At 36.6% G+C, this 24,880-nt stretch overlaps 1 protein-coding gene across 5 annotated transcripts in view; it reads left to right on the top strand.

Annotated features, from left to right (window-relative positions):
- ADGRG2 (adhesion G protein-coupled receptor G2) overlaps positions 1 to 24,880 on the top strand; it is a gene marked incomplete at its 3' end in the record, with an annotated part of 55,868 nt that overhangs the window by 15,755 nt on the left and 15,233 nt on the right. For 2 of the 5 annotated variants that reach the window (XM_082045741.1, XM_082045744.1), the window contains exons 3-12: positions 4,001 to 4,618; positions 14,568 to 14,609; positions 15,962 to 16,000; positions 17,867 to 17,899; positions 18,821 to 18,862; positions 20,341 to 20,388; positions 21,548 to 21,615; positions 23,226 to 23,299; positions 24,359 to 24,398; positions 24,517 to 24,551. In XM_082045741.1, coding sequence (XP_081901867.1) covers positions 4,001 to 4,618; positions 14,568 to 14,609; positions 15,962 to 16,000; positions 17,867 to 17,899; positions 18,821 to 18,862; positions 20,341 to 20,388; positions 21,548 to 21,615; positions 23,226 to 23,299; positions 24,359 to 24,398; positions 24,517 to 24,551 — 1,039 coding nt within the window. Of the gene's footprint in view, positions 1 to 3,544; positions 3,604 to 4,000; positions 4,619 to 14,567; positions 14,610 to 15,961; positions 16,001 to 17,866; positions 17,900 to 18,820; positions 18,863 to 20,340; positions 20,389 to 21,547; positions 21,616 to 23,225; positions 23,300 to 24,358; positions 24,399 to 24,516; positions 24,552 to 24,880 lie in introns of those variants that run through there. The other 3 variants (XM_082045745.1, XM_082045743.1, XM_082045742.1) reach the window with 3 other exon arrangements.

Raw genomic sequence — 24,880 nt, 5'->3', positions numbered from 1 at the left:
AGGCTGTTAGCACTGTCAGCAACATCCCTACTCAGTTCTCTCCTTGTCTAAGGAGCCAAAGTACATTTGTGTTCTCCTTTAAACATAAGGAGAGAAGAACTGCCTGTGTTTTTCCAGTGTCTAGGACATCGAGATATCCAAATACAACTATGAAGGAGAAGGAGGGATGAAATTAATTTTGAGGAAACAGTTATTAGCTTCAGGTTCCCAAAACATGTAGAAAGTTTAGAGATTTAAACTTTTTTTAAAGAACAGTTATGGTCTCTAGGTGGAATACATAAAGAAACAAGATTCTTATGATATCATCTTAATGGACCATAACAAGCCAAATTGTGTTGCAGGTGGCAAGCACTGGCAGAGAAATTAATAACTCTTGTCACTGGTTAAAAGCCAGTTTGTGCAGACATATAAACTTGTGGCTATTTTTATTCAAAAATATACTCAACTGTATTAATGCTCAACTATACTGATACAGTAGTTATTAGTAATGTAAGGAAAATAACACTGGTGCTTCTATACTGAGAGGATCTGCTTCTGTATGTCTACTTATAGTTGGCTATCTCTTGAAAAGACATCAATTACTACTATCTGAAAATGTTTTAAAAAAGAGAGATGACATTTTTGGTTTATGTTTTCATTACCTTGTCATTCTTAGAAAGTTTATTTTAAATGTTTAGAAGTATGCGCATGCATTTCGGGATTTGTTTTAGGGCTTAAGAGAACACACTTATGAAGTGCCTGCTCTTAGTTTTAGTGAGGGTAACAACCCCAGCTCTTGCATCTAAAAGAGAAAAATATATTAAGAAGGAACAATTTGCATTTCTGAAAGAGATTAAGTGCTTGAATACAGCAACTAACATTGAAAAGTCAGCTCACCATCACTATTGCCTGGAATTTACTTGACTCCAAATTTTGTTTTTTGCTTATTTTTCTTATTCTGGAGATGTTTTGAGCATTCTTTCTGCTATGCTACCTTTTCTGTACTGTGGTGGCAAAGTAATTTTCATCGCTAGGTTTCTGAACGTGATTTGTACTGTCTGGACCCAAAGGAACTACTTATAAACCCAGAATGCCATTGTCAGAGCACAACCAGTTCTAGCTCCTCGGTTCCATGGTCAAGGGTGGGCCACAGCCCACAAGTATCATTACTAGAGAAAATAAGCAATGATTAACAGAACTTCCAAAAGCTTTAAAGTAATGTCATCTCCTACTTACGTTGCATCCACCCACATATCAAACAGACTTAGCTAGGATCATGTTGATAATTAATTTCTAACTAATTTAACACTGTACTGAATGTGTTCCACTTGGAACAGTGAAGTGCATTTTCTGACTATGGTTATGATTTCCTTTGTGCTTTTTCAGCATTGTTTGAGTAGACAAACCACAGAAAATTTTCCAAGCCTTTCTTGTCACAATTCAGATAGTATTGATATCTATTCTCTTAACTTTGATGCCCCTTTTCGGTTTGGGGCACTTTTTTTTTTTTTTTAATTATTTAGATCAATGTGGGCCAGATTTTCCAGTTTCCAGAAGGCTAGACCTCTCTAAGTAAACTCTTTTGTTAGTTTAAATTAATTTGTCAGGCCTTCCATACGGATCAACAGCAGTCTTTTTGAATGACACAAAGCAGACTAGGAGAATCATCATCAGAATTAATCTCATTTTGCATAATTTGTCTTGGTTACCTGCCTTAAGACTGTTTTCACCTGCAAGTTTATGTCCACTCTGGTTCCCTTGACAACTTCTCTCCTAAAGAATGCCATAGGATTTTTCAGCCCTGTAATTAATTCACTGTTTGCACATGAACACTGATTTAATGCTTAATATTAAATCAAGCCCCTCTCAGAATTTGTTCACTTGCAAAAATCAAGTCTGCTGAAGGTACCTCAAGTTCTGATCAAAATTTTGCTCAGGAATGAATTTCCAGTCTTCTAATCTGGATAGTCAACAGTAACTTCAAGTTTTGAAGCTATGTCAGGAGACTTCTTTAACCAGTCACTTTGGCCATCTCTGCATGCTCAAGATTTCTTACAGGAATTTTGGAGAGTATATGAATCACACATGTGTACTTCTGACATATACTTCCTGAGGCACAGTAGCTGCATCAAATCTTTCTAAACCTTCAGTATACTTCCTACTTAACAATGAAAGACTTAAGCAATTATTTTTCTTAGGAGAGACTGTCAGATATTGTACCCCTTTTATTAAAAAGGATAAGTACATTTGAGTCTGTCTCTAAAAACCTCCACTTCTCTGACACTTTCCCCTCCTGCCAAGTCTTCCTCACCTCAGCTTTTAAGTCATGTTTTAAAAACTGTCCTGAACTGTTTCTAGCTGAGTGTCATGGAACAGTGCTTAAAGAAAAGTACAACTTAACAGATTGCAGTGGCAAGGTTCACTCTGTTACTTACTGCATGGAGGAAATATACCAGCGAGAATAGGGTGGAAGTAATTTTAGAATGGTTAGTAGGGGGACAGGAGATGCAAAGGGCTAGAGGGAGGCCCTGCCATTGAGTCATGAGGTTCAGAATGGACCCCCTTGCTTTCTAAACTCCTTCTCAAAGAGGAGTCCAGGTGTGGCTGAATCCAAACTTAGTCCCACACTTGTTCAACATTTTATGTCTAAGGGACACAAAAAAGCGAGGGAAAACAGGTAAGGGATTATATTTGTTTATGGCAAAAGGATTATATGTGCACACCTGATTCTTTATACCGCTTGGCTAGGATTTCAAAAGTTCCATCATGCTGCATCTCAACCTGCTTACCTCCCCTCTAGGGGTGCCAGGTCTCTCCAAAGTCTGAGTCCTAGGTCTCTTGAAGCAAACTTTCAGGCATCAAAGTTCATAGAAATAAGTAATTTAATGGAGTAGTGCTGCAGCAGGGTTGATTAGAACTGGATGCTTTTGCAAACTTGCCCACTTGAGCAAAGAAGTCCCTGGGCAATTTTACCCTTACAGACTATTTACCTGCCCATCACATAGTGATTCAGTCCAATAATAATATTTGAGTCTGGGGTCTTCTTGCTTCTCATTGAATTCTTTCACTGTCTTCTGACAGGCCCTTATCTTGATTAGCTGCAGACACTGTTGATAGCTTGTGGCTGCTTCATGCTGGCCTTGAAGGCATTATTTTGCTTGAGTGGATCCTGTTTTGCTCAATAAGGTACAATACAGGCCTTCCCTGGCACTACTTGTTCTTGTTTCTTTTTCTGACACCCTGTTTTCTCCAGTAAATTTGCTGTCAGTACCTGAAATTCTATTTACTGTCACACTTGAACTCCGGGTTACCACCATCTCAATGCCTCAGCAGGTTTGAGATTAACAGATAAGATGTCTCTGCAAGTAAATGCCCCAGTAGAGAACAGAGAACACGGGCTGAATGGAATTAAATTTTAAATAAACCAGTGGCTCCGAAACACATTTCCTGAAAGTTACCTCAACTCATTCTTTTCTAGAATGTGGCTGTGTTCTACCTTTGTTGCTGAAACTCTGCCAGTATGCAGCAGGGGATTTAAGAAAATCAGGGTTGGAAAAAAATGGCATGGAGAAGCACTGTCTTTTTCAGAGAAGGGAGGATACAAGGCTGGGACATGAGGAGACAGTAAGGCCTATAGTCCCTTCTTCTAGCTCTGTTTCTGTTTTTTTTATCCAGTTTCTATTAAATGCAAAATACCTGTGCAGTCCTGGGAACTGGAACCAGGATCTGTGATTCTCTTTTTGCCTCGCACTGGTCATTTGAGTGCTGCCTTAGAGAACTACATGGTCATCTTTTGTCTCGTGCATGAGTTTACTTCAAAACTCATGAGCAGCTAGAATTTATTGACTGCCTCCAAATTTGCCGCTTCCCCAATACAAAAAAGCAAAAGAGAAGGATACAAGATTTCTTAATGTGTTACTTTTAAAACTCCTAGGAGCAGTACTATATGGAAGAATAACATTAATATAGGAGATCCTTTTAAAAACAAAATAATTTTACAAGTTACCTTTTCTTTATTTAGATCAGGAGGAATTTCTAGGAAAATATAAAGCCGTTTTTAAGACTGCATGTGAAGACCCTTGGATTATGTCACCAAGAATTTCTCTGCGTCCCTTGAAAGAATTCATTGTCTGTGTGCACCTCAAGCTATATTCCTCAGAGAGTCCCTGGACAGCGTATGTATACAATCAAGAAACACCTCACACCAATCTCTCTGTAAATAGGTATGATCTTGGACTTACAGGAGGTCATGGTAAATTGAGGATATGGTTGTTTGGAAATCAAATAAATACAACAGTGAGACTTCATGAAAACACTTGGAACCGAATATGTATCCAGTGGAAAAGTGAAGATGAGGAGATGAAAATATTCATAAATGAAACAAAAAAAGTAAACAAAAAACTAACCGGAAAAGTTAATTTGCCTGGAAAAGGGCAGTTCTTACTTGGCTGTTCAAAGCTGCCAGGTACAGCTACGTCACCTAACCCAGGTATGACTGGGGAGCTGTACATGTTCAGAATGTGGGATAAAGCAAATATAAAGAATTCTTGGGACTGTGAAGATAGTGGTGTTATACGCTGGAGAAAGGAGGATTGGGTCTATAATAAGACAATAGAAGAGGATAACTCTTTGCCATGTGGTAAGTACCATTGTACTCCTGTTTTTAAAATTCTGTTTTTGACAAAAGTTGAAATGAATGTCTAACATTTCTCTTCCAGGTTTTACAAAGTCTTTGTGTAGTAGTAATTTCTAGCTAAATGCTTAATGAGATCATATGAGGATGTGCAGCTTTCGCCAGCTTTTATCCAAATGTAGGAAGCATAGCAGCAGTCCTTTAAAGACTGTCAACTTGCTTCAACTTATGTGTCTGTCTACTGTCCGTGTAATGGTAATGAGAGCAGGATGCATCCACACAAAACTCCTTGGAATATTAGGGCTTTCTATCAATGTCATCTTAAAATAATTAATTTACATACCTTCTGTTCAGGGAATATATATAGAGGAAAGCATTGCTGGTCCTCTTCCTGCATATTAGTTGGGTCAGAACTTCAATGAGTACAACTTTTCACTGTTTCACTGGCACATTACACCATCTTTAGCTGGTAAGGTCTACATCTGTAAAGATTACTGGAGGCTCTGATTTCTTCTTGCTTCTGTATCAGTAATGTCTTCCATTATTAAAATGGCCAAATGGTTTCTCACACATTTCTCAAAATTCAACTCTGTCCTGAAAAAGAACCATAAAAAGCTTTAAAACAAAACAAAAATTTCATTTTCAGATAAATTGAGTTAAAGCAAGAGAATAACCATCTTTCTAGCTTTTGTTATCATGTCTGTTGACAAGAAAGACAAATTTGAATCAAGTTCAGGTGGCATCCAATTTATCAACTGTAGTAAATGGTATTACCCCCTAAGACCTTCAGAGATTTTTAAGGTGACTAGCTCAATTCATTCCTAAAATTCTTATATAGCCTAAGTTCTTCAGTTAAATTGTCACACCAATCATCACCTTTATCCTTAAAAACTGTACCTATCTATTTTGTGCACACTAAAAAATACTTTTTAACTATGTAATATTATAATAACTGCCTGACTGGGTAGATTAGAAGTGTCTTAGTAGGGGCATTAAATAAGGTGACCAGATTTCTTTTTCTGGGAGAGAAAGAAATCTGTCCAAAAAAAACAGGACTCAAGGAGAATGTTTCCAACACTGGGTCATAATGAATGAAATTCCTCTGCTGGCCTGGTGCTGTGGCTGGGAGCACATCTTCTCTGTTGGGTCGTGTGATTTGGGAGAGGAGTTGAAGACAGGATGTCTTTCTTTTGCTCTTGTGTGACGGTGTTTGAAGTAACATAGTCCTAAGGCTGAAAGCAGAAACATTGTGGCTACCAGAAAAAAGTTTTTTACCAAGGAAGACTGAGAGAGATCTGTCTGCATAGTGGCATAAAACCTGGTCAGTGGAGCATCTGATTATCTTTCACTGAGGCATTGAAAGGATAACCTTCTAGTTTTCAGTTCCAGCGCTTTCTGCCTTGAATAGAGAGAGTCCTTGAGCATCACAGGGCAGCTTGGTTAGGCAATGCTCAACTCCAGCCCCAACCAATCAATGATTTTAGAATTAGTAATTTTGGGGCTTGTGGAATCCTTTGTCTAACTGCAAGAGCTCTCCAGTGAGTGTATAAGAAGCATGGTTTCCAGAGCTCTGTTACTTAGCTAATTGAACTTTAATTGTGCTGACAGAAGTTTGATTCAGTACAGACACCATCTCTACTGCTAAATGTAAGTTATCTCCTCTAGATAACTTGGCAGAATAGCAGCTTTTTGAATAAAACTTCACTGGAATTTTTTAACAGTTTTTTTGCCTGTTTTCAGGAATAGATGCATTTTTGCTGTTTGCCCTTCCCCTCCACGTCAGCCCGTGAAAGGCATATATTTAACAAATATCAATCCAACAAATAAACAAAAACAAAGCATTGACAGTAGGAGCCTGTAATAATCAGTGTCAGGCAATTTTAATTGATGGTGCTACTAGTCTTACAATCTGATTTCTTTCTATAAGTTCCTCTGTACACCCGTGTAAAACTTACCCGATTTTGAAAGCTGCTCTGTTTTTGTTAAAACAGAAGGACTTTGACTAGTAAGTCTTCATAAAGGTCTGATTTTACATCCATAAAGAACATAACAGGTAAATGGCTAAAGCTTGAGAAAGGGCTATGCCTCCTGTCTAGACACAAAAAGTGAAAAGGAAGTGGTTCATTACAGTCATAATTGTGCCAGAATTTTTCAGAATTTTTTTTATCTGTTTGGCATTTTGTGCTTACATAAACCAACAATTTCTAAAATGTTCAGTCAAGGGTTCCCATGATTTCTGTGATTTCTCCTTTGCTTAAACACTCAAAATCATTGTGCAGTGTAGGCCATTATCTAATTGGTGTCTCATACACTGTGATGCACTCCATTAATAAGTCTAGATTTACTTAACATCACATTAGTTTATGTTTCCTTACCTTCCTTTCCTGCCTATCTTTCTGTTGACTCTTCAGATTATTTTTCTTTTGGTTTTATTAATTATTTTTCTAATAATTTTTCAGGCTACCAAAAATATATTTGTTTTTTTCTTAACCATGTGGGGTCTAATAAGGACCAGAATCCTGATTCTGGCAAGATTTGCATACATGCTTAGCACTTAAAGGCATGCTTAACTCTAATCAAGTAGTTTGTTCCCCAGAAGCAGATGGAATTACATTTGCAGTAGCTATGTATCTTATGCAGCTGAAGATTTGCAAGAAAGGACATACCTGACTGCTTCCCAGTTTGTATTGAGGACTGATCACATTTCTTGGACTAATAGAACGTAGAAATAATAATCTTTTGATCTGAGTTAAAGACGCAACTCTTGCTTCTTGCAGTCACACAGTCTTCTGGTTCCCCTCTGCTTGGTGTAGCCATTGCATGCTGATCAGGTGTGAATACTGCAGGTAGGGCCAAAGAGAGAACGAGGCCCCACACATTCTGCGTCACTAACCTTCCACTTACATTCCTCAGGTTCCTTTGATAATTCCCCATTTGCTGAGAATGAGAAATAGCATAACAGCTGTGATATGGAGATAGAGTGTCACAGATTGAATGTATCTCACTTTAACTCCTGGTATTTAAAAATATAGAAGTGAAGAAAGATGTGCTCACCCTTCCAAATGCCAACTTTGGAAAATTTTTTTATCTTGTTCTTTGATGAATAATTCCTATTTAGCTGTGTACTTTAATGTGCACAATAGGAATGATATCACTATTGTCTCTTCATAATCCAAGAAAAAAGTGCACCTAGTAATATAAACCCCTGGGTGATTTAACAGAATACAAAACCACGAGAAAATAAGTGAGTTGAAAATGCTAAATGCTTGAAAATAAACTTTAGTCATCTGTGAGCACCAGCTCTTTAGTTGTCATTTTTACATGGGATATTTGCAAGTTGCCTTTAAAAATAATTTGACAACTGAAAGAAATGTACTGTTTAAACATTAATTATTTCAGTTACACATTAAACAGTAACATTCTTAATCCATATATAAATACATAAACTCTTACACTGTGCATTTATGAAAAGAGCACAGAGATGGTGGGCTATCTTTTACAAATCTCAATGAATAAATAAAATAGATGATTTATGGCATAACTGTGAACAGTATCACAGGCAGTAGAGCACTGTCATCTCATTTGTGCCCTAACTTTTAGCAGAAGTCCCGTGCCTCTTGCTTTTGATTGCATTTTTTTGCATAAATACGATTCAGTATTTATAATGTGACATTTTAGGCATTTTAGGCATGTCAAGGTTAAGGTGTTGCCCCTGCTTTTCCATACATCCTTTTCACTCCAAGTATTGCTGAGCCTGCTACTGGTGTTGTTGGAGGACGTTTCCAAGCTTGTGGGAACAAAGCTGTTTAATGCTGATGGGAGAAGTGGGAAGTGACTGGTGCCTTGTGTGACTATTTTGCCTTTGTATGCTCAAGGAGGAGAAAAACTGCAGTTTGGGCTGTTGTTCTAGTTTGCAGGTGTGGGCAATAGGAGGTACAATTTAGGCTCATGCAATCCCTTTTAAAGATTTCCTGGGCTTTGTGCACTTCTGATGACAGGATCAGCTTTCCTGGAGTTCCAATGCTTTATACCTCCACCTTCTGCTTGAGGAGGTAGTTACCATTCATCCAGTCTGCATCCTAGTCTGTTTGGTATCAAACTTTGGGCCATATTGTTATGTTTATCGAGTGGGCCATGAAAGGTGGAGATGAAAAAATAAATGATATGGCCTGATACCATTTTCTTTCTAAACCTGTGAGGACAGAATACTACAGAAACCACCAGAAGCTCTTAAAGGAAGTAAATGCGACGGGGAAAAAATACCTAACTCTGGAGTGCCTATTTGATGACTCATGTGCCACTCTATTTTGTACCTATTAACAGAATGTATGTTTGACCTTCCTTTTCTTTGCTCTTGTTGCCTCCCTCCACTGTGATATCAAAGGAAGTAGTTTTTTGGAAATCAGCCTGCTGGAGAAGTGATTTGATTCACCTCAGTATTTGAAGTACAGCTTTATACAAACAGAACTTTATACAAACAGATAAAGCTTTGTTTATAACCTTATTTCCTAAATACCTGTGTAACATCACAGCCGAGTTAAAATACTGTACCTACATTTTCTGTTAAGAATACTAAAATGAACTGGCCAAAGTAACAGAGCCTGATGTGAACAAGCACTTATATTGTTTTCTTATATTTGCTGCTGTCCAAAACCAGTGAGTCAGAGCAGATTTGAGGTGTCATGAGGGGCACCAAAACATGAAATTGAGATTGCACGTAGTTTTATCCTGTAAACTTGTACGATGTGTCTCAAAACCTAACTTAAGCAAAAAGTCATCATGGACTAATACATACAGTAGAACAATTGAGGAGGTTTCTTATTTGTTACTGTTATTAATGCCATGTGTGACAGGATGGTTCATTTTGGCAGAACGTTTATCCAGCTGCAAGGTTTATCAAATGTTAAAGGGCCCCAATTTCTTAATAGAAAATATGGATTTAATTTAAATATGATACTTGAATGTCATATTTTTGGTGACTATTTCTGTAAAGAGATGGATTTTAGAAAAGCACCATTTTGAAGTTTTCTGTTTGGGCTACTCAGTTTTGTTCACAAGACCTGTGAAATGTATTAATGCCAGGCATTTTCACATGATTGTATCCTAGTAACACTAAATAGAAATGGATGGTAGTTGCTGCACAGTACTGGTAACTGATGTAATATGTACTGATAACTGTTGCTTATGAGAATGTTTAGAAGAGACATTGTATAGACTTAAAAATGCAGTATGGAATCAATTTTTTGATGTAAAATGGTTTTAATTATTTTTTTTTAAAGCCAGAAAGTGTATTGTATATCTATTTTAATAAAATTTCCGCTTTGGAATTTCTGATGGGAATTTTTAATGCAAATTAATTCCCTAGCCTCAATCAGAAAACTTTCAGTACTACATTTTCTATCACACCTTCTTTAGAAAATCTGATTTTTATTAATTTCCTAGTATTTTTGTGTGTATTTGCAAATCAAAACTGATCTCATCAGCAATACACAGTTGTGGTTATCCAATGCCATTCTGTGGTGTCAACCAAGTACTGAGGCATGGGGCGATGAAATTACATAGCCACCAAGGTGTCCCTTGGGATTCTTCCACCTGGATTCTGCTGTTGATCCATTTGTGAGACCTGACATGGTTGAGGTTACCTTTAGTTTGATAGAATAGTCCTGGGTGATAATACAAACTGTTTTCATTTTTGGCTTGTTTTTCAATTAATACCAGTAAAATTTAAGGGACTTCATTTCATAAACCTGTCTTCTAGGACCCAGAGCATCTAAGTCCATAAATGTATGTTTTTATGTCTGTAATGTTGTCTGTGTTCCTACAGATTGCCAGGGCTGTTGGTACTGCTGAAGTGTTCAGTACATATTTCATGTCTGGACCTGCATTCTCTCACTGCGTTTCGTGAGAGGCAGAGGCCAGCAGGCACAACCCTCTTGCTGTACCATCCGCTGCCCCTCCACACCCCACAGACTGGGCAGAGGATGTGTCCATGTGACAGGAGGCTCTAGTTCACTACAGTTCAGACTCTTTTTCTCCTTCTCCTAAGAAAGCACTCTAGTTGCTGTCTCAGACGTGCTCAAAGGATGCTTTCTTCAAAAGTTTAAAGGCGATCATGAAGTGTTAGGTCAAACAGTATTTACTCAGCAGCAACACTGTTCCCCAGAGACAGGGGAGCAAGAAGCAGCTGCCAATAACTTAGTTCTTGCACGATGTTATCTGCAGCCAGGTTCTAGCTGCTTCTCACTCCTCCACCCTGGAAAAACTGAACTGCTTCTGGCAGAGTGAGTTGTGTGAAGACAGGTGAATCAGAAAGGGTGTTGCCTTTCCAAAAATCTTAAGTGTATACTGATCATAAGTTAGATTTGAGGTAGGGAGAAGAAAAGTATATTTTTCATTATTACAGTTGGAGACAGAACATTGTACACCGTTGATGCTTTAAGGGCTTTTTCTGTATCAGGTGTCTAAGTTAATGAATAAAAGACATGCAGAGAGTGACAGTGTCTGTGGTGCAGGGACCAAAACTATCCATCCCAATCTTCACAACTGTGTTACAAAGCCTCCATTCTGCCTTTCTTTCCTTTTGGCTGATTTGATTTTTGAATTCTGCTTTGCTTGATGGAACAGCTTCAGCAGGACATGTGGAGACCATCCCATCCTAAAAAAGCCAGTAGACTGGTAGATAAGATCTGTCATACTAGGGAATGCTGTAAACATAAGGCTATTTTGTAGACAGGGCCAGGAACTGATCTCTGTCAGAGCTACATCAGTTTGTGGACCTAGCCTTAAGTACTGTTATTAATGGATTTAGTCTCCTACCAGTCTGGAGCTGTTAGATTACACTGGTCCCCAGTGTCATACAAAGTCATTATAGGAAATGAAGGTTGTCACTGCAAGTACTGGTTCTCAGGTAAGTTTTTTGCAGCTGTGGTTTGAAGGGATGGCAAGAGTTGCTGAACAGGTTTCATACCAGTGGAACAGTTTCCTCTGCCTGCACGGGTGGAATTCTCAAGTCTTGGCTTAGGAACAGTACAAAGTGATAAGAAGACAGTAAGGGAGTTGCTGCTTTTGTTTCTAATGATGCATGTTAGTAACAGAAACTGGTGCTTATCTCACTTAATGGAGTTGCCTTTTACTTTAGAAAAAAACAGTAGTTCTTGTAGGGACCTATTCTGTCTCCCTTGCAGAAAAAGCAAAAGCAAAGAGTAATACTGATTAATGCTACTTGCCTATATTTGCTGTTAGGATTCTGAGGAATGTTTTCTATTAGAGAAAAGTATTACTATAATATATAATGCTTTGTTTTGGAATAGGATATTAGCTGTGTTGATTTGGTGATCCTAAATTAACAGTGTTGCAAATAAAAATGCATGGAGCAAATAAAATGAGGTTTCATATACATAAGGATTTTATTGCTCTTATCGATAGTAAACAACCTAAGAGAAAGAAATTTTCTGTTAGTTTGTAAATAGCACACCTTGAGTTATTTTACTTTCCTTTTTACATGTCTTTACTGAAATAGTTTAAATTCAGTAGACTGATACGCATCCATTAAGCAAAAAGTATAACTAAAAAGTTATACCTTCATATGTATCATTTTACTTAGAATATTAGTGTTCTTTCTTTTATATAATAAAATTTCTACCCAGGATGCAAATCAACTAAAACTAACAGCAGCTGTAATCTTTGTGCATATCTCACAACTCACTCAGGAATAGGGACTGAATGGTTTCTGTCTTGTTTATGATTTCTGTCACTTCCCCCTCCTGTTCTTGTGGCTGTCCTGGTGCAGAACAGGCTACCTCTTCTGAGTCTTCTTCCTGCATCCCCTCAAGAGAATCTTCTTCTTCCTTCGCTAAATGGCTCAACCTCCACTTTCATTGTTTCCTCTTGACTGCAGGAGTGACTGTTACGGTTAGGATTGTCTCTGGTTTAGCTGCAGTATCCATTTGCATGTCCTTAGATCCAGAGACCCTCTTGCTCCTTTCAGGGTCCTGGCCACAGGCTTTATAGGTATAGGCCAGGCCTCAACACAGCACCATAAGTCTCTGTCTTCAGTGTAAAAGCAAGGCATCCTTCCTTCAAGTGGTCTGCCATTTCAACAGGATTCCATGCCTGTTCAAGTGCAAACTCCCAGGCCATCAGAGGTGAAGACTGCTCTAGGCACCTGTCCTAATTTTCCCACACAAATTGCTACCTAGGAATTTGCTGCCTCAGAACACGTTCCTGTGCGTCATCCCCAACTGGTTCTTTGCTGCAGGTTCCACAGGGATATTTGAACTTGGATCACTGGATTCAGAGTCTGAGGATGGTCTTGTAGACTGCCGATGCAAGTGGGCCAGCACAGATGGAAGAAAGAAGGTGTCTTTCTTGAGAGAGTTAGCAGTGGTGGAGAGGTGGTCTGCAGCAACCTAGGCAACAGCCAGGTCGCAAAAGATCTGGATGATGGAGGTTTCACATGAGCTATGTTGCAGAGGTTAATATAGTACACACCAGTGTAATATGCCAGCGCATTGGTTGGTGATGATGGACTGGACAGATATCAAGGTACTAACTGTGGAGAAATTGTCACACCAGCTTTGACAATTCAGAGAGAATCTCTCTTCTTCATCATCCTTGTAGACCTGCGTCTTGGCTGTGGCTAGAGTGTCCCAACAGGTTCAGTGGCTCAAAGACAGTGTCTCTTCCTTCTTGCCCAAACAGCCAGGGTCTCAGCTATCAGTGGTGCTGAAGTAGATGACAGTACCTTAACTATATGTTGTGGTGTTTTGCCACTTGTTTTTCAAGGCCCAGGATGATGTTTTGAGTGGTGGCATAGATTGCAGGGTACCTTTCTAGCCACCTGCTAGTTGCCTCCATCACAGGAAGCACATAACACTTGCCTTGGTGGCATGTTTGCAATGGTGTTCTGATGTAATCAATCTGCTAGGCCTACCCATATTGATGGCCCAGCCACCATCTTCTATTCCTGGGAGGTTTTAGTCACTTGGCTCACTTGATTATGGCACACATTTCACATTCATGGGTAGCCTGTGCAGTAGTTTCAGTTGTCAGATCCACACCTTGCTGCATCTCTCCTTAGGTGTCCCTAGGGACATGTTTCATGGGCCCATTGAGCTAGAAATAGTTCACCTTTTCATTCCCAGTGCAGGTTCTCCTGAGCTGCTTCATTTATGGCAGCTTGATCTATCTGCTCATAGAATTATAGAATCATAGAATAATTCCAGTTGGAATTATTCCCTAGGGCTTCTTGCCACATGATTTAATTGTTTAGATGTTCTTTGGTGGTACAGCTCTTGTGAGCATGTACATGATGTATATGCACATAATGATATAGATATATTCTCAAAATACATCTCATGTTATTTGTAAATATGTATGGAATAAAGCACCCCTGTCTTACCCAACTCACCTGCCCTCTGCTTCTTTTTGCTTTAATTTATCTGGTTCTCTTTGTATTAATAAAATTTCTCTTCTTGAATAATACATAAGCATGTCTTTTCCACATTTTTTGCAAAAATAGCTGTGTGAAAGCACAGTTGTGTGTACCTGTTATGTTTTTAGTTGTTGCTTTTTAGTCTACTTCTCTCAAGCCAATGTGCTGAAAGGGTTTCTGAAGGCATTGCCAATGGAAGGGCAGTGGAAAAGCTCACAGCCGAATCTGTGTCTTCCAAAAGCATAAAAGTGATAAACTGAGTAAGAAATTGAACTCAAAAGAGTTCACCTTCCAGCTTTCAAAAAGACTCAACACACATTTCTCAATGGATGCAAAGTAGTTTTGCAAACCAGTTTGAATTGAGGTGAGTGGCACATCTAGAATAGTTGTGTTTTAAAAAGTGTGTGTGTATGTATATATATATATATATGTATATATATATATGTGTGTGTGTGTTTGTGTGTGTGTGTGTCTAAATATATATAAAAACTTCTGTTCCTAAAAAATCTTTTTCCTTTATAGTTGAGACTACTGCTACGCTGCCTGGCAGAAAACAGATAACAGGTAATGAGGTTCTTCATAATTTTTTCCCATTGTTCTTTTATTTTAGAAAGTGCATAGGAAAATTTTTACTGCTGTTACTTTTTAATTCATGGAGATAGTTAAGAATATGTAAATCCTTGCAAATTAATTATCCATATAATTCTTATGGCTTATTAGCATATTTCATGGTGCAAATAGCATCACTGATTTTCCAGAGAAAATGATAATAGGGTCACTGAGATGACTCTGATTCTCCTTTCATTGCAGAAATTATGTTTACATTTATCCTTTGGAAAGAAGCTATTACTAGTTTTCAGTAAGGCAAGCAAAATAGTCTGAGCAAGGAATCATGTGAGTGATTAGCCTTTCAGAAACTCCTTGTTTACTATGTTTAACCAAAAAAAAAAAATTTGGTTTTCCACAGAGACTTCTGGTTTCTCTGTCTTTTAACTCTCTACAACAATAGGAAAGGCTTTACAGTATAATTATTGTATCGGAAGTAACATTATAGGATGACTTTTGAGAGAGGATGTTGAAATACCTTAAGTATATTTTTAAATACTGTTTCATATTTGCAGCCAACTTTTAGATTATATTTCTTTGGTAACTGTGACTTGACTTATCCAGGGCACTATCAAAAACCACTCACTGAAACGGCTAACTTTGAAGTTGCTGTGTGAACCAGATATCAAATTTCCTAATTTATTTTTGATCAAAATACTGACTGTAACAACATCAAAGATTTAGTGGGTAGTGTTTGCTATATAAATATTTGGCTGGCTCCTATCAAGATCAGAGGTTCAAACTTGAAGTGAATTAGCTTTTTGTAATGCTGCTTTTTGCAGGATAGAAAAGAGAACAGATATGTGTGGGACAAATTTTAAATTACAAGTCTCAGTGCTATTATACGAAGTCTGAGAAGAGTTCTTCATACCCAGCTATAGCCACCTCGTTATGTATGCTTGATTTGCATTTCCAGAATTAGCAAAACACTCAGGACAGGCATGCAGCTTTCAGACTAGTATAGCACATAACTTGGGTCAATGATCTTTGCTTTCTTAACATTATACAATGTAAATTATCCAGTATTTGTTGAAAATAAATTGTCTTCAGTAAAATGCTATTTGAATTCATTAAAATAGTAAATTTTTTTTGGTCAGAGATTGTTACATATGCCTTTTTTTGACAACCTGGAAGTGTTCTTCTTGTAAGCAGGTGTTGCCCTCTTCTGGTGAACACAGTAAACTTGTGTTAATATAAGGAAAGGCTGCTGAGGATGATGATGTATGTGTCGAAACTTTATTATGGTCCTTTTTTTTCCTCCCCCCGCCACCCCCTTTTTTTTTTTTTTTTTTTGGGAACTGAAACAAAAGATGCAAATTCAGATGAGTCAGCTGCAACAACCAGTTCTGGTAAGAAAATCAGGACTTCACTGATTATTGCAATGTTTGTTATTTCCTGTTACATAAATCTGCCTTTGTCTGATGTAAAGCAGCAAAATTGTAATGTAAACGAATTCCAGCATTTTGTGTTTTCATTGTTTATTTTTTGAAGAGAAAATTAATTTATTTTTTCTACTTTGTAATGAAATAGCAAGCCTTAAAAGTGCCACTCATGGTTTGTGGCAGTGTTGCTTGGGGATGAAGTAGGTGCAAGTTGCTTCATCAGGAACCTTTTCTCCAGTAACCTGAACAGTGAACAGTTTGCAGAGATGGAAGAGGAGGAACATTGTAAAGAGAGCTACCTTCCCTCTCCTCCTATCCTAGCAGATACGCATGTGTCAGCTGATGCAGTGTGGTATACTACACACACAGACACACATGAGACTCTTAATTTCTGAGACCAGAGGTGATGAAAATCACCTATGAAAGCATTTTTGAAAAATGAAGGATGTGGACATGCAGCAACAGCTGTTTGAAAACCAGTTGCTTTCTTGCTTAATGTATACTGACATATCGTGCTCTGGAGAAAAGGAGTAATAGCAGACACAAACACACATGCTTATGTTCTTTTACAGATACAGTCTTTCTCTGGGAATTGTTAATCTTTAACAACTGCAGCCAATTCAATATTTCTTGTAGTTTATACCAAGCCAAATAATACAGATGAAGTCAGCACTTAATTTTCACTCTGATTCCTCATATTTTGGCTGCTTGCTAGTTGCCTTTGAAAATTAGTTGTCTTCGGGATTGTTACTTAAGAACCAAATATGCTTGTCTTTTGCTCGGTGTGTGGAATTAAGAGGTCATTCTAGAAAAGGCTCAAAATGGCTAGCCTACTTGAAATAAATATACCAAATAGAAAAACTCCCTTTCCCTTTCCATGCGATGAAATAGATTGCCTTTTTTCTTGATATGCAATTATCTTTATGCAGAGCCACCAACTTTTTTTTTATTATATGCAAGATATTGCTTCTAATGACAGTGGTGCTTTTAGTAAAGAAGCTTAGAAAGTATAATGTTTTTCTGTTATAAAGGTGCTCTGGCCCATTCTTAAAAAGGCACTAAGTTGTCATATCGGAGTGATATTAAGTGGTCTAACCACTAATATGCCTACTAAGCATACTGTTCCTGAGCAATCCTTACATTTTCTTCTATCCTCTTAATGTAATTTTCTTTTTTTAAAAAAAAAGTAGCTAAAAAACCCTTGCATCCTCACTCTGTTTTATTTATGTATGGTTACTGGCAAAAATAGCTTTTTTGGAATGACAGTTTGCCACACACTGTGTGTCATCTCTGCTCATGAGTGTTGTGAGTTGGTGCTTGGAAAGGTCCTTGGGGTGAAGCAGTTGTTGCTGTCAGACATGCCAAATTCATCTGCATTTTCTGAAAGAATTAAAACAATAAAAGGAATTTATCTGAAGGAACTTGATTACCAGCTGTTCATATTCAGATACTCAGATTTTTTAAAAAATGTGAACATTTTTCCAAATATTTCTACTGAAACAATGTGAACATTCCTAACAAGTACTGCAGTTGTTCTTAAAAAAGAACTTAGATAATTAAATTCAGTTCCTCTTCGAAGCTTTGCATGCTTGACATTTTTTCTCTAAAATTCATGGAAATAAAATATTATATTAGTAATTTCTACTTTTGTACTTATTTTCTTTCTTTTTTTTTCTCCAGAATCCTCTATTATTACTTTTATCACCTATCCTATTAATCCTTCAGGCAAGGTTTTATTAATATTTCTCTTATTTAGATTTAGAGTTAGCTATTTTAGATTTCTTTAGATTTTTATTTTTATTGCTCTTACTGTTATTAATTTTTCTTCTTCAGATATGACTTCAGAGGAGACTACACAAACTCCAGGTGAGAATTAACATGAAGAGAGTAAAGTGTGAAGGGAGATCTTTGCTGCATTCATGAAAGTTTGCTTTTTTTTTCTTTTTTTTTTTTTTTAAATAACTGGGGTTTGTTTAGTCCAAATTCTTTTCTTATGTGATCTTAAAATTTGTATTATCTCCAATCTGTATTTGAAGTCTGGATGGGCAGGGTTTTGAAGCAAATTAAACTGACTCTGAGCTGTTAACCTTTCTTTTTTATTCAAAATATTACATTGCTTACCAAAGCCCAAACTGGGCATATTTATTTTTAGCAAGTATGGGTTTTTTTTGGTATATTTATAAATCAAATGTTTTCTATACTTTCTGATACTGTTTAAAGTATTTTACAAAAGTAAAATATACACACCATTCCTTAAAGACACTTAAATGATGCATGTTCTTGCAGTAAGTTGCCAAATAGGATCAGTAAAGACTCAATCAGAAGAACTTGCTACTCCTTTTTCTCCTGATGTTTGCATTTGAAAACAAGGAGTAGGTTCATCCCATTATCAGATTCCTACATGTCTGTATATGAGCTAGACATCCTGCTGTTCTTCATAGCTGATGGAGAGCAAGACACATTTATGCAACATGATTAATCTTATGCTGAAGTGCCCGTGTAGAATAGGTTAAATGGGAATCACACCTTAAAAGCACCGCTTTCTCCACTGAATAACAGGGAGCCTGGAGTAACTGGCTCACATGGGGACATAAACATTTGATTGGATGGATCTCATTCCGAATGCTGCTTTTTCATTTCCCAATTCTGATAATAACTTAATTACACTTCTCCTGGGGACACTGCCTAAAGCAGAAATTAGGAAACTTTTTTTTGTGACATATATTTCATAGGCTTTTAAAGTTAAAATGTGAAAAATTAATTTTAAAACTTTTTTTTTTTTAACAGAACCTCTTAACATCACTGATTATTACTCTACCATAGCACCAGGTAGGATTCATATATCACCACTGACCTTCTTTTACACTCCTCAAAATTTGAGTGTGTGTGAGTTCAGGAAGTCTGCTCCCAAATATTTTTAATAAGATTTTTTTTTCTTGGTATTATGGTGTGTTGTATTAGCAGTCCGTCTTACTTTGCATTGATTTCCAGTCTGGTAGAAGGCCTAATTGTGCAATGCTTGCCTAGATGGCCACATATAGAAGAGTTTGGTTGTTTTGTAATTCAGAGCAGCAGGTTACCACAACAATGTAAGAAACACAACCTCAGGGACCACGTTTACTTTAAAAAAATATCCTTATGCTTTTCAGTAGATCACAGCAGACTGAATCCAGTCATGATGTTCTTTCTCATGGCAGGTCCAGTCTATAGGAGTAGGCTGAATTTAATTTTATTATTATCCATGTAGGATAGACCAATTAGAATGTATTTGTACTGAATTAATGTAACTGGTGGAAGAACTGGCATGAGACCATCCTGGCTAGTATACTGGCTAGTATAATTTGAGTGTGAATGTGACCTACAGGAAGTTTGCAGCTGTTACCTGAAGATCTTTGGGGGCTGGATGCACTAGTGATTTTTCATCAGTTTTTTATCCTCCACACTACCTATGTAGGCTGATGTTACCTTTTACTTTTGTGTCACTCTTGGGTTTTGCTTTGGGGTTTTATAAGTGGTTTTGTTCTTTATGTAGTTAATAGTTTTGTCAAACTCAGTTATTTACGAACATTTTATTTCTTTAGGGATTGTTTAAAAAGAGTAAAGTGCTGATACAATTTTCATAACTATTTCACTGCCAACTGCCAACACAGAATGGAAGGCAAATTTATTTGAATCGGATTTGCTGTCTGAATTTTTTTTTTTGTAATAATTTGAATATTGCCACCAGCTCACTATCTGTACCCTCTGATGGCTGTTTGACGATGGTGGTAAAATTAATGAAGCATCAAGCTATAACAGGCAAACGTTTGTACCACAGAAAAGAAAGTAAAATTCCCATCTTATTTGGCACTAGCTAATGGTAACAGCAGAGAAAATAGCATTTGTTTTTCTGTTAATGGATGCCAATCTCTATTCTTATACCAAAATATGGTGTTTATTTTGAACCGTTTTGCCATCCTCAGCGTAACTGAGCAATCTACTTAAGTAATGTAAGGAAAGTTGTGCTTCCACATTGTTTTTATGAACAAGAGTAGGTGTTTTGTCTTGGATGCAAATATCTTTCCAGTCTCCTATTTTGATTTTACACAACAGAGCCAGCTGTTTACAGTACCTTTAATTCGGGATCAGTGTTATTTCTTTGCAGTGTAGGTAGTATTAGAAATATGGGAGTAGCCAAAAGCTTTCTAAAAGGTAAAGACCTTTACATTTAAAACATTGAAATGATTGTAAATATATATGTTTGTCAGTACTGGTTTTAAGTTCCGCTTTTTTACTCACTAGATTTTTTTCCCCCAAATAAACTATAGCAGAAGAAACCATTTTATGCAACATAACACCTGCCTGTAATTTTTCAGGTTAGTGGTTTCCCTTTTTTTCTTATAAAAACCATGTTCAAATATCTTCCATTCTGATTAAAGAGGCGACTTTTAGTTGCTGTGTAAAAGCTAGCTCTGTAATAAATTTTCTTGTGAATTTAGAGAGATTTTGTGAAACTTCTAAAACATTATTATAAAATATTGGGTTTTTTTATTTAAAAGTAATATTTAGTCTATTGTATTTTTGATCTTTGGTTTCTTATCAAATGATACACAGTTGCAGACAAGAATTACAAACCTGAGAAAACAAGAAATTAGTGTGCTATGGTAGGCACTAATATCTGCCATATTGAGCCTAACTCTGTATCAGGAATAGAAGTTGGAATAGTGTTTAGGAAAATTACTGTAAAAGTCTGCATATGTTTTGAAAATGTAATGTGACAGAACAGGTAAACAAAGGAAAATTGAAGGGGCACTGCAGTTCCCTTTATGTGTGTTAACAAAGATGTAGTAAACAAAGATTTTGTTGAAACGTGTTTCTGCCTTCCAAAACACTTTGATGAAGAGCTTCCATGAGAAATGCTTTAAAAATGAAGTCACTTCTGCCAAGTAGGCATATGCTGAGTACTTTATAAATTAGAAAGAGGCAGAATAAGTATCTGCCCCCCCAACCCCGCCTTATAAAGTTTACCTACTGGTTGACATGGTAAACTGCTAGGTGATTTGGGTGGAAGTTCCATTTTGTCTCCAACATGGGCCTACCAGCTGTCAAGGACTGTTGAACAATGCTCTGAATGATGGTATCCTGAAAGTTCTTTAATCTCCATGTGAATAATTTTCAGAGCATCATTTTACCTTTTCCCACACAGTTTATTCTCATTGTGGGAGCTGAAGTTGTATTAATAGAGGAAAAAAAAAAAAAAAAAAAAAAAAAAAAAAGAACTAGAAGGAATTTAAGAGACAGCCAGCAAAAGTAAATTAAATAACTTTCCAGAAAATAACGAAGTTATTGGACTACTTTGTGCAAATAGTAAGTGAAAAGATGGAAGAACAATTGCAAAAATACTGAATGATCAGAAAAGCTAGTGTTCTTATTTCCCTTCTACTGTAAAACAAGACTGTGAGTTTTTAAATACTGAATTATATATAATGTGGTTTAGCATTGATTTTTCTTAACATTTTTGCCTTTTGTTTTTAGTGTTCTATGTGGGCAAGGTGAAACTTCACACAAATGAAGAAAGTAACACGTCACTAAATGTAGAAATAGTAAGTGTTCCCTCTTTTAAAACTTTATTGTAAGGAAGGTTGAAATAATTTTCTTTGTCTACGCTTAAAATACTGATACCCTGATATGATTCTTATTATGTCCTTTATATTTTTATTTCGAATACAGTTTGCAGTACAAATTAATGTTTGCCGTAGAGGTATCTACTCTTAAACAGCTGATTTACAGCTAAATTTAGAATTCCAGATAAGTAAACTTCCTGCAGTCTGGGCCTATATTCTCTACATAGCCACTGAAAGGAGAGAGGAACTGCCCAATTAAGAATCTGCATTTAGAGACACAGGATCTACCTTTGGAGATGAATTTAGGCACTTTACTTTAGAAAGTGAGCATCATTACATGGCAACAGCATGGGCATAAGTTCTGTTGAGTTGCATCCTGTGAATAATTCATGTCGAGACTTTTATAAATAGGGTATTGTTCAATGCTTTTTGTCATGTGATTAATCAGTTATTAATTTGCAATAGGCCTATGTGATATGAGTGTGTCTACTTATGCAACACAACAGAGGTTGAAGAGAATGATACCATGCAAAGCAAGGGCCATATAGATAATTCAGTATTGAAATAATACTATGAGCATGAGTATGTTCAGTTGTTGTAGATATAAAACTGAAGGGAGAAAACAAACAAACAAACACACACACGAAAAGACATTATAGTGTAAAAGACCTTGTGTCTTTCTCCTACATATCCATCTGCTCTCAGTCTGAGATTTCACGTGCCAGTCTCTGCATACATGGCAGTAGACAGCAAAATCACTGTAGAGAGCCTCTGCACAGGTGTATGTGGGGCACTGAGTTTGGGCAGGGGTAGGCCTCTGGCAAGAGCCACCTCTGCATTATGTTGCATTTCAGTGGTGATAATGCCTACTGAAACCATCCCAGTGTATTAATATTACATGTAACAGCTATTAGAAAAACGGGTTTCCTCTTTCATGAAACTCTTTGACTTTTTAACAGAATATTTTAGGTAATGTCAATACCATATATGTTAGATGACATTTTTATTGTGGTGATTGCTGCTTGCCTGAAATATAAAAATATCCAGTAATGGTGGCAAGCAGAACATAAGAATCCAGATCTAGAAAGGGCCTTTAAATAAACCTTGGTGTATCCGCCAGCCCTAAGGCTACATCATATGTATCTAGAACATTGCTGCCACATCTTTTACCTCAGTTCTTGACTTGTTACTCCCAGGATTCTGTGTTGTCTGTTATTTAGGTCACTTATGGAGCTTGTCCCATTGCTATGCTTAGAGTTTAAAAGTTTGTCCAGTGTCTGGTCTAAGCTGTCTTTGTTGCAAACTAAGCCAAATTCCTCTTTTTCCAACATGAGATATGGCAAAGTCATTATGCCCCATATCTTTCACAAATGAGATCCTGTCATTCCCTCTATACTAGATTAGCCAATTCCTTCCGTAAGTTGTGACAACAGTGTCATGGTAAATACTTGTTGAAGTGTATTAATGAGAAAATGTGCTTCTTATCTTCGGAATTTCAGACTGTTAAAATGTGTGAAATGAACATAAGTTTCTTTTAAGTCTAAAAATTACTGGTTTTACTTAGCTATGGGAATCTTTGTTTCTAACAGATTAATAACATGACCACTGACAATCAAGTTACAAAATTAATTACAATTCCAGCACCTACCCTACAACAACTGAGGTAATTTTGAATAAGGATTGAAATCTTTGTTATATTTGAAAAAGATTGAGACCTTGCATGTGCTTAGCAGGTGCTTCACTTTGCATTATTCCTGCACTTTATAAACCAAAAATTTCAGGAGTTGTAAGTTATTGTTCTTTAACATGAAGTTCATATTGGTTAGAATACTCTTCATTTTGTTTTGTGCCACTGGGCTTTGTTTTAAGAACCGGTACACTTGCTGATTTCCTTTTAGGTCTTTCAGTTTTCTTGGGGTTCAACAATGCCCAAAGACCTTGGTTTTTATATGGTGCCGATCTTAATAATAGTAGCAATAGTTATAGGAGAAGTAATAGTAGTAGTAGTAATATCTGAGGGCATGAGTTGTGGGTTGTAGAGGATACCAGTCTGGCTGCTGATCTTCATGACTAAATGCTTTGCATAATTTCAGGTATTTGGTCTTCCTATTAGGAAATTACTAAGAGAACTTCCATAGTTGCCTGGTTTTTAATACATATTTTTGGAGTCACAGCTATAGTTTTATTTTAGCGTAGTTTCTTCTTTCACAGTGTTTATGAACATGGATTTAAATGAGTGAATATTTACTACTGTTCTCAAAACTTATGCTGAAAATTAAAAATATGTACATAAGCCAGCAGGTCTTGTTTGTAGAAGAAATCTATATTTCTTACTCATTCTGTTTTTATGGCTTGAGTATGAATTTAGAATTCTGTTCCAAATGCTTGCCTGCCAAAAGGCAACATTAAGATTTATCTTTTGCTCTTTTAAAGAACTTTTAAAGAAGTGTATTGATGTTAAGATATGTGAAGAGGGACATTTAAACTTAGTTTATAGATTGCCTAATAAAAGACAACTTTTAAAATGTTTAATCCTTTGAAAAGTGGTTTTATAATATTAGAACTGGCATGATTTTTAAAAAATCGCTGAACAAATAGAAAAATGTTTTTGTTTTGTGTTTTTTTTTTCCCAGTAATTGCTTGTTCTTTTTGTTATATTGTTGTAATTGCCTTTAGAAACGTACATAGAAATCCTTCATAATGGTAACTTTTTATTTTAAAGAATTTCAGAATTCAACAAAACCTTGCAAGCAGTAAGTGAGGTAAGATTACTAATTGTTAGTGTTTGGAAAACTCTTTTCCAACTTATTTCTGATAATAAGCATCACTCCTGTTTTCTCCTGACAAAATAATTTTTTCTATTTTCACTTGTCATTACAGTCCTACGTTATGGAATGCAGTGCAGAAAACCAAAGGTTTGTTGTTAATTTTTTAAATGCTCATATATTTAAAAGCTCATGTATTATCTTGTGATATATCAAGTATGAATGGCTATGTGACAGAAGAAGAAACAGACTTTCTAGGAAGTTAAGTTTGAGAAACAGACTGGAGAAGTATATGTAGGCTGACCCTGTTTTCTCCTAGCATTAGTGATTTTATTTTTATTTTTTTAAACCAAACTGTGTTGCTTTTCATTCATCTTCTGATGAAGCATGGGCTTGCCTGCCATATGCCTTCTGCATCTTTGTGTTAGCTGAGTGACATAGCAATCTAACCACTAAGGCTATGGTGATTTGGAATCACC

Source organism: Streptopelia decaocto (genome assembly GCF_964273445.1).
Source record: "Streptopelia decaocto genome assembly, chromosome: 1".
NCBI lineage: Eukaryota > Metazoa > Chordata > Aves > Columbiformes > Columbidae > Streptopelia > Streptopelia decaocto.
The sequence above is the reverse complement of the archived record's forward strand: the minus strand, read 5'-3'. Positions and strand labels throughout refer to the sequence as shown.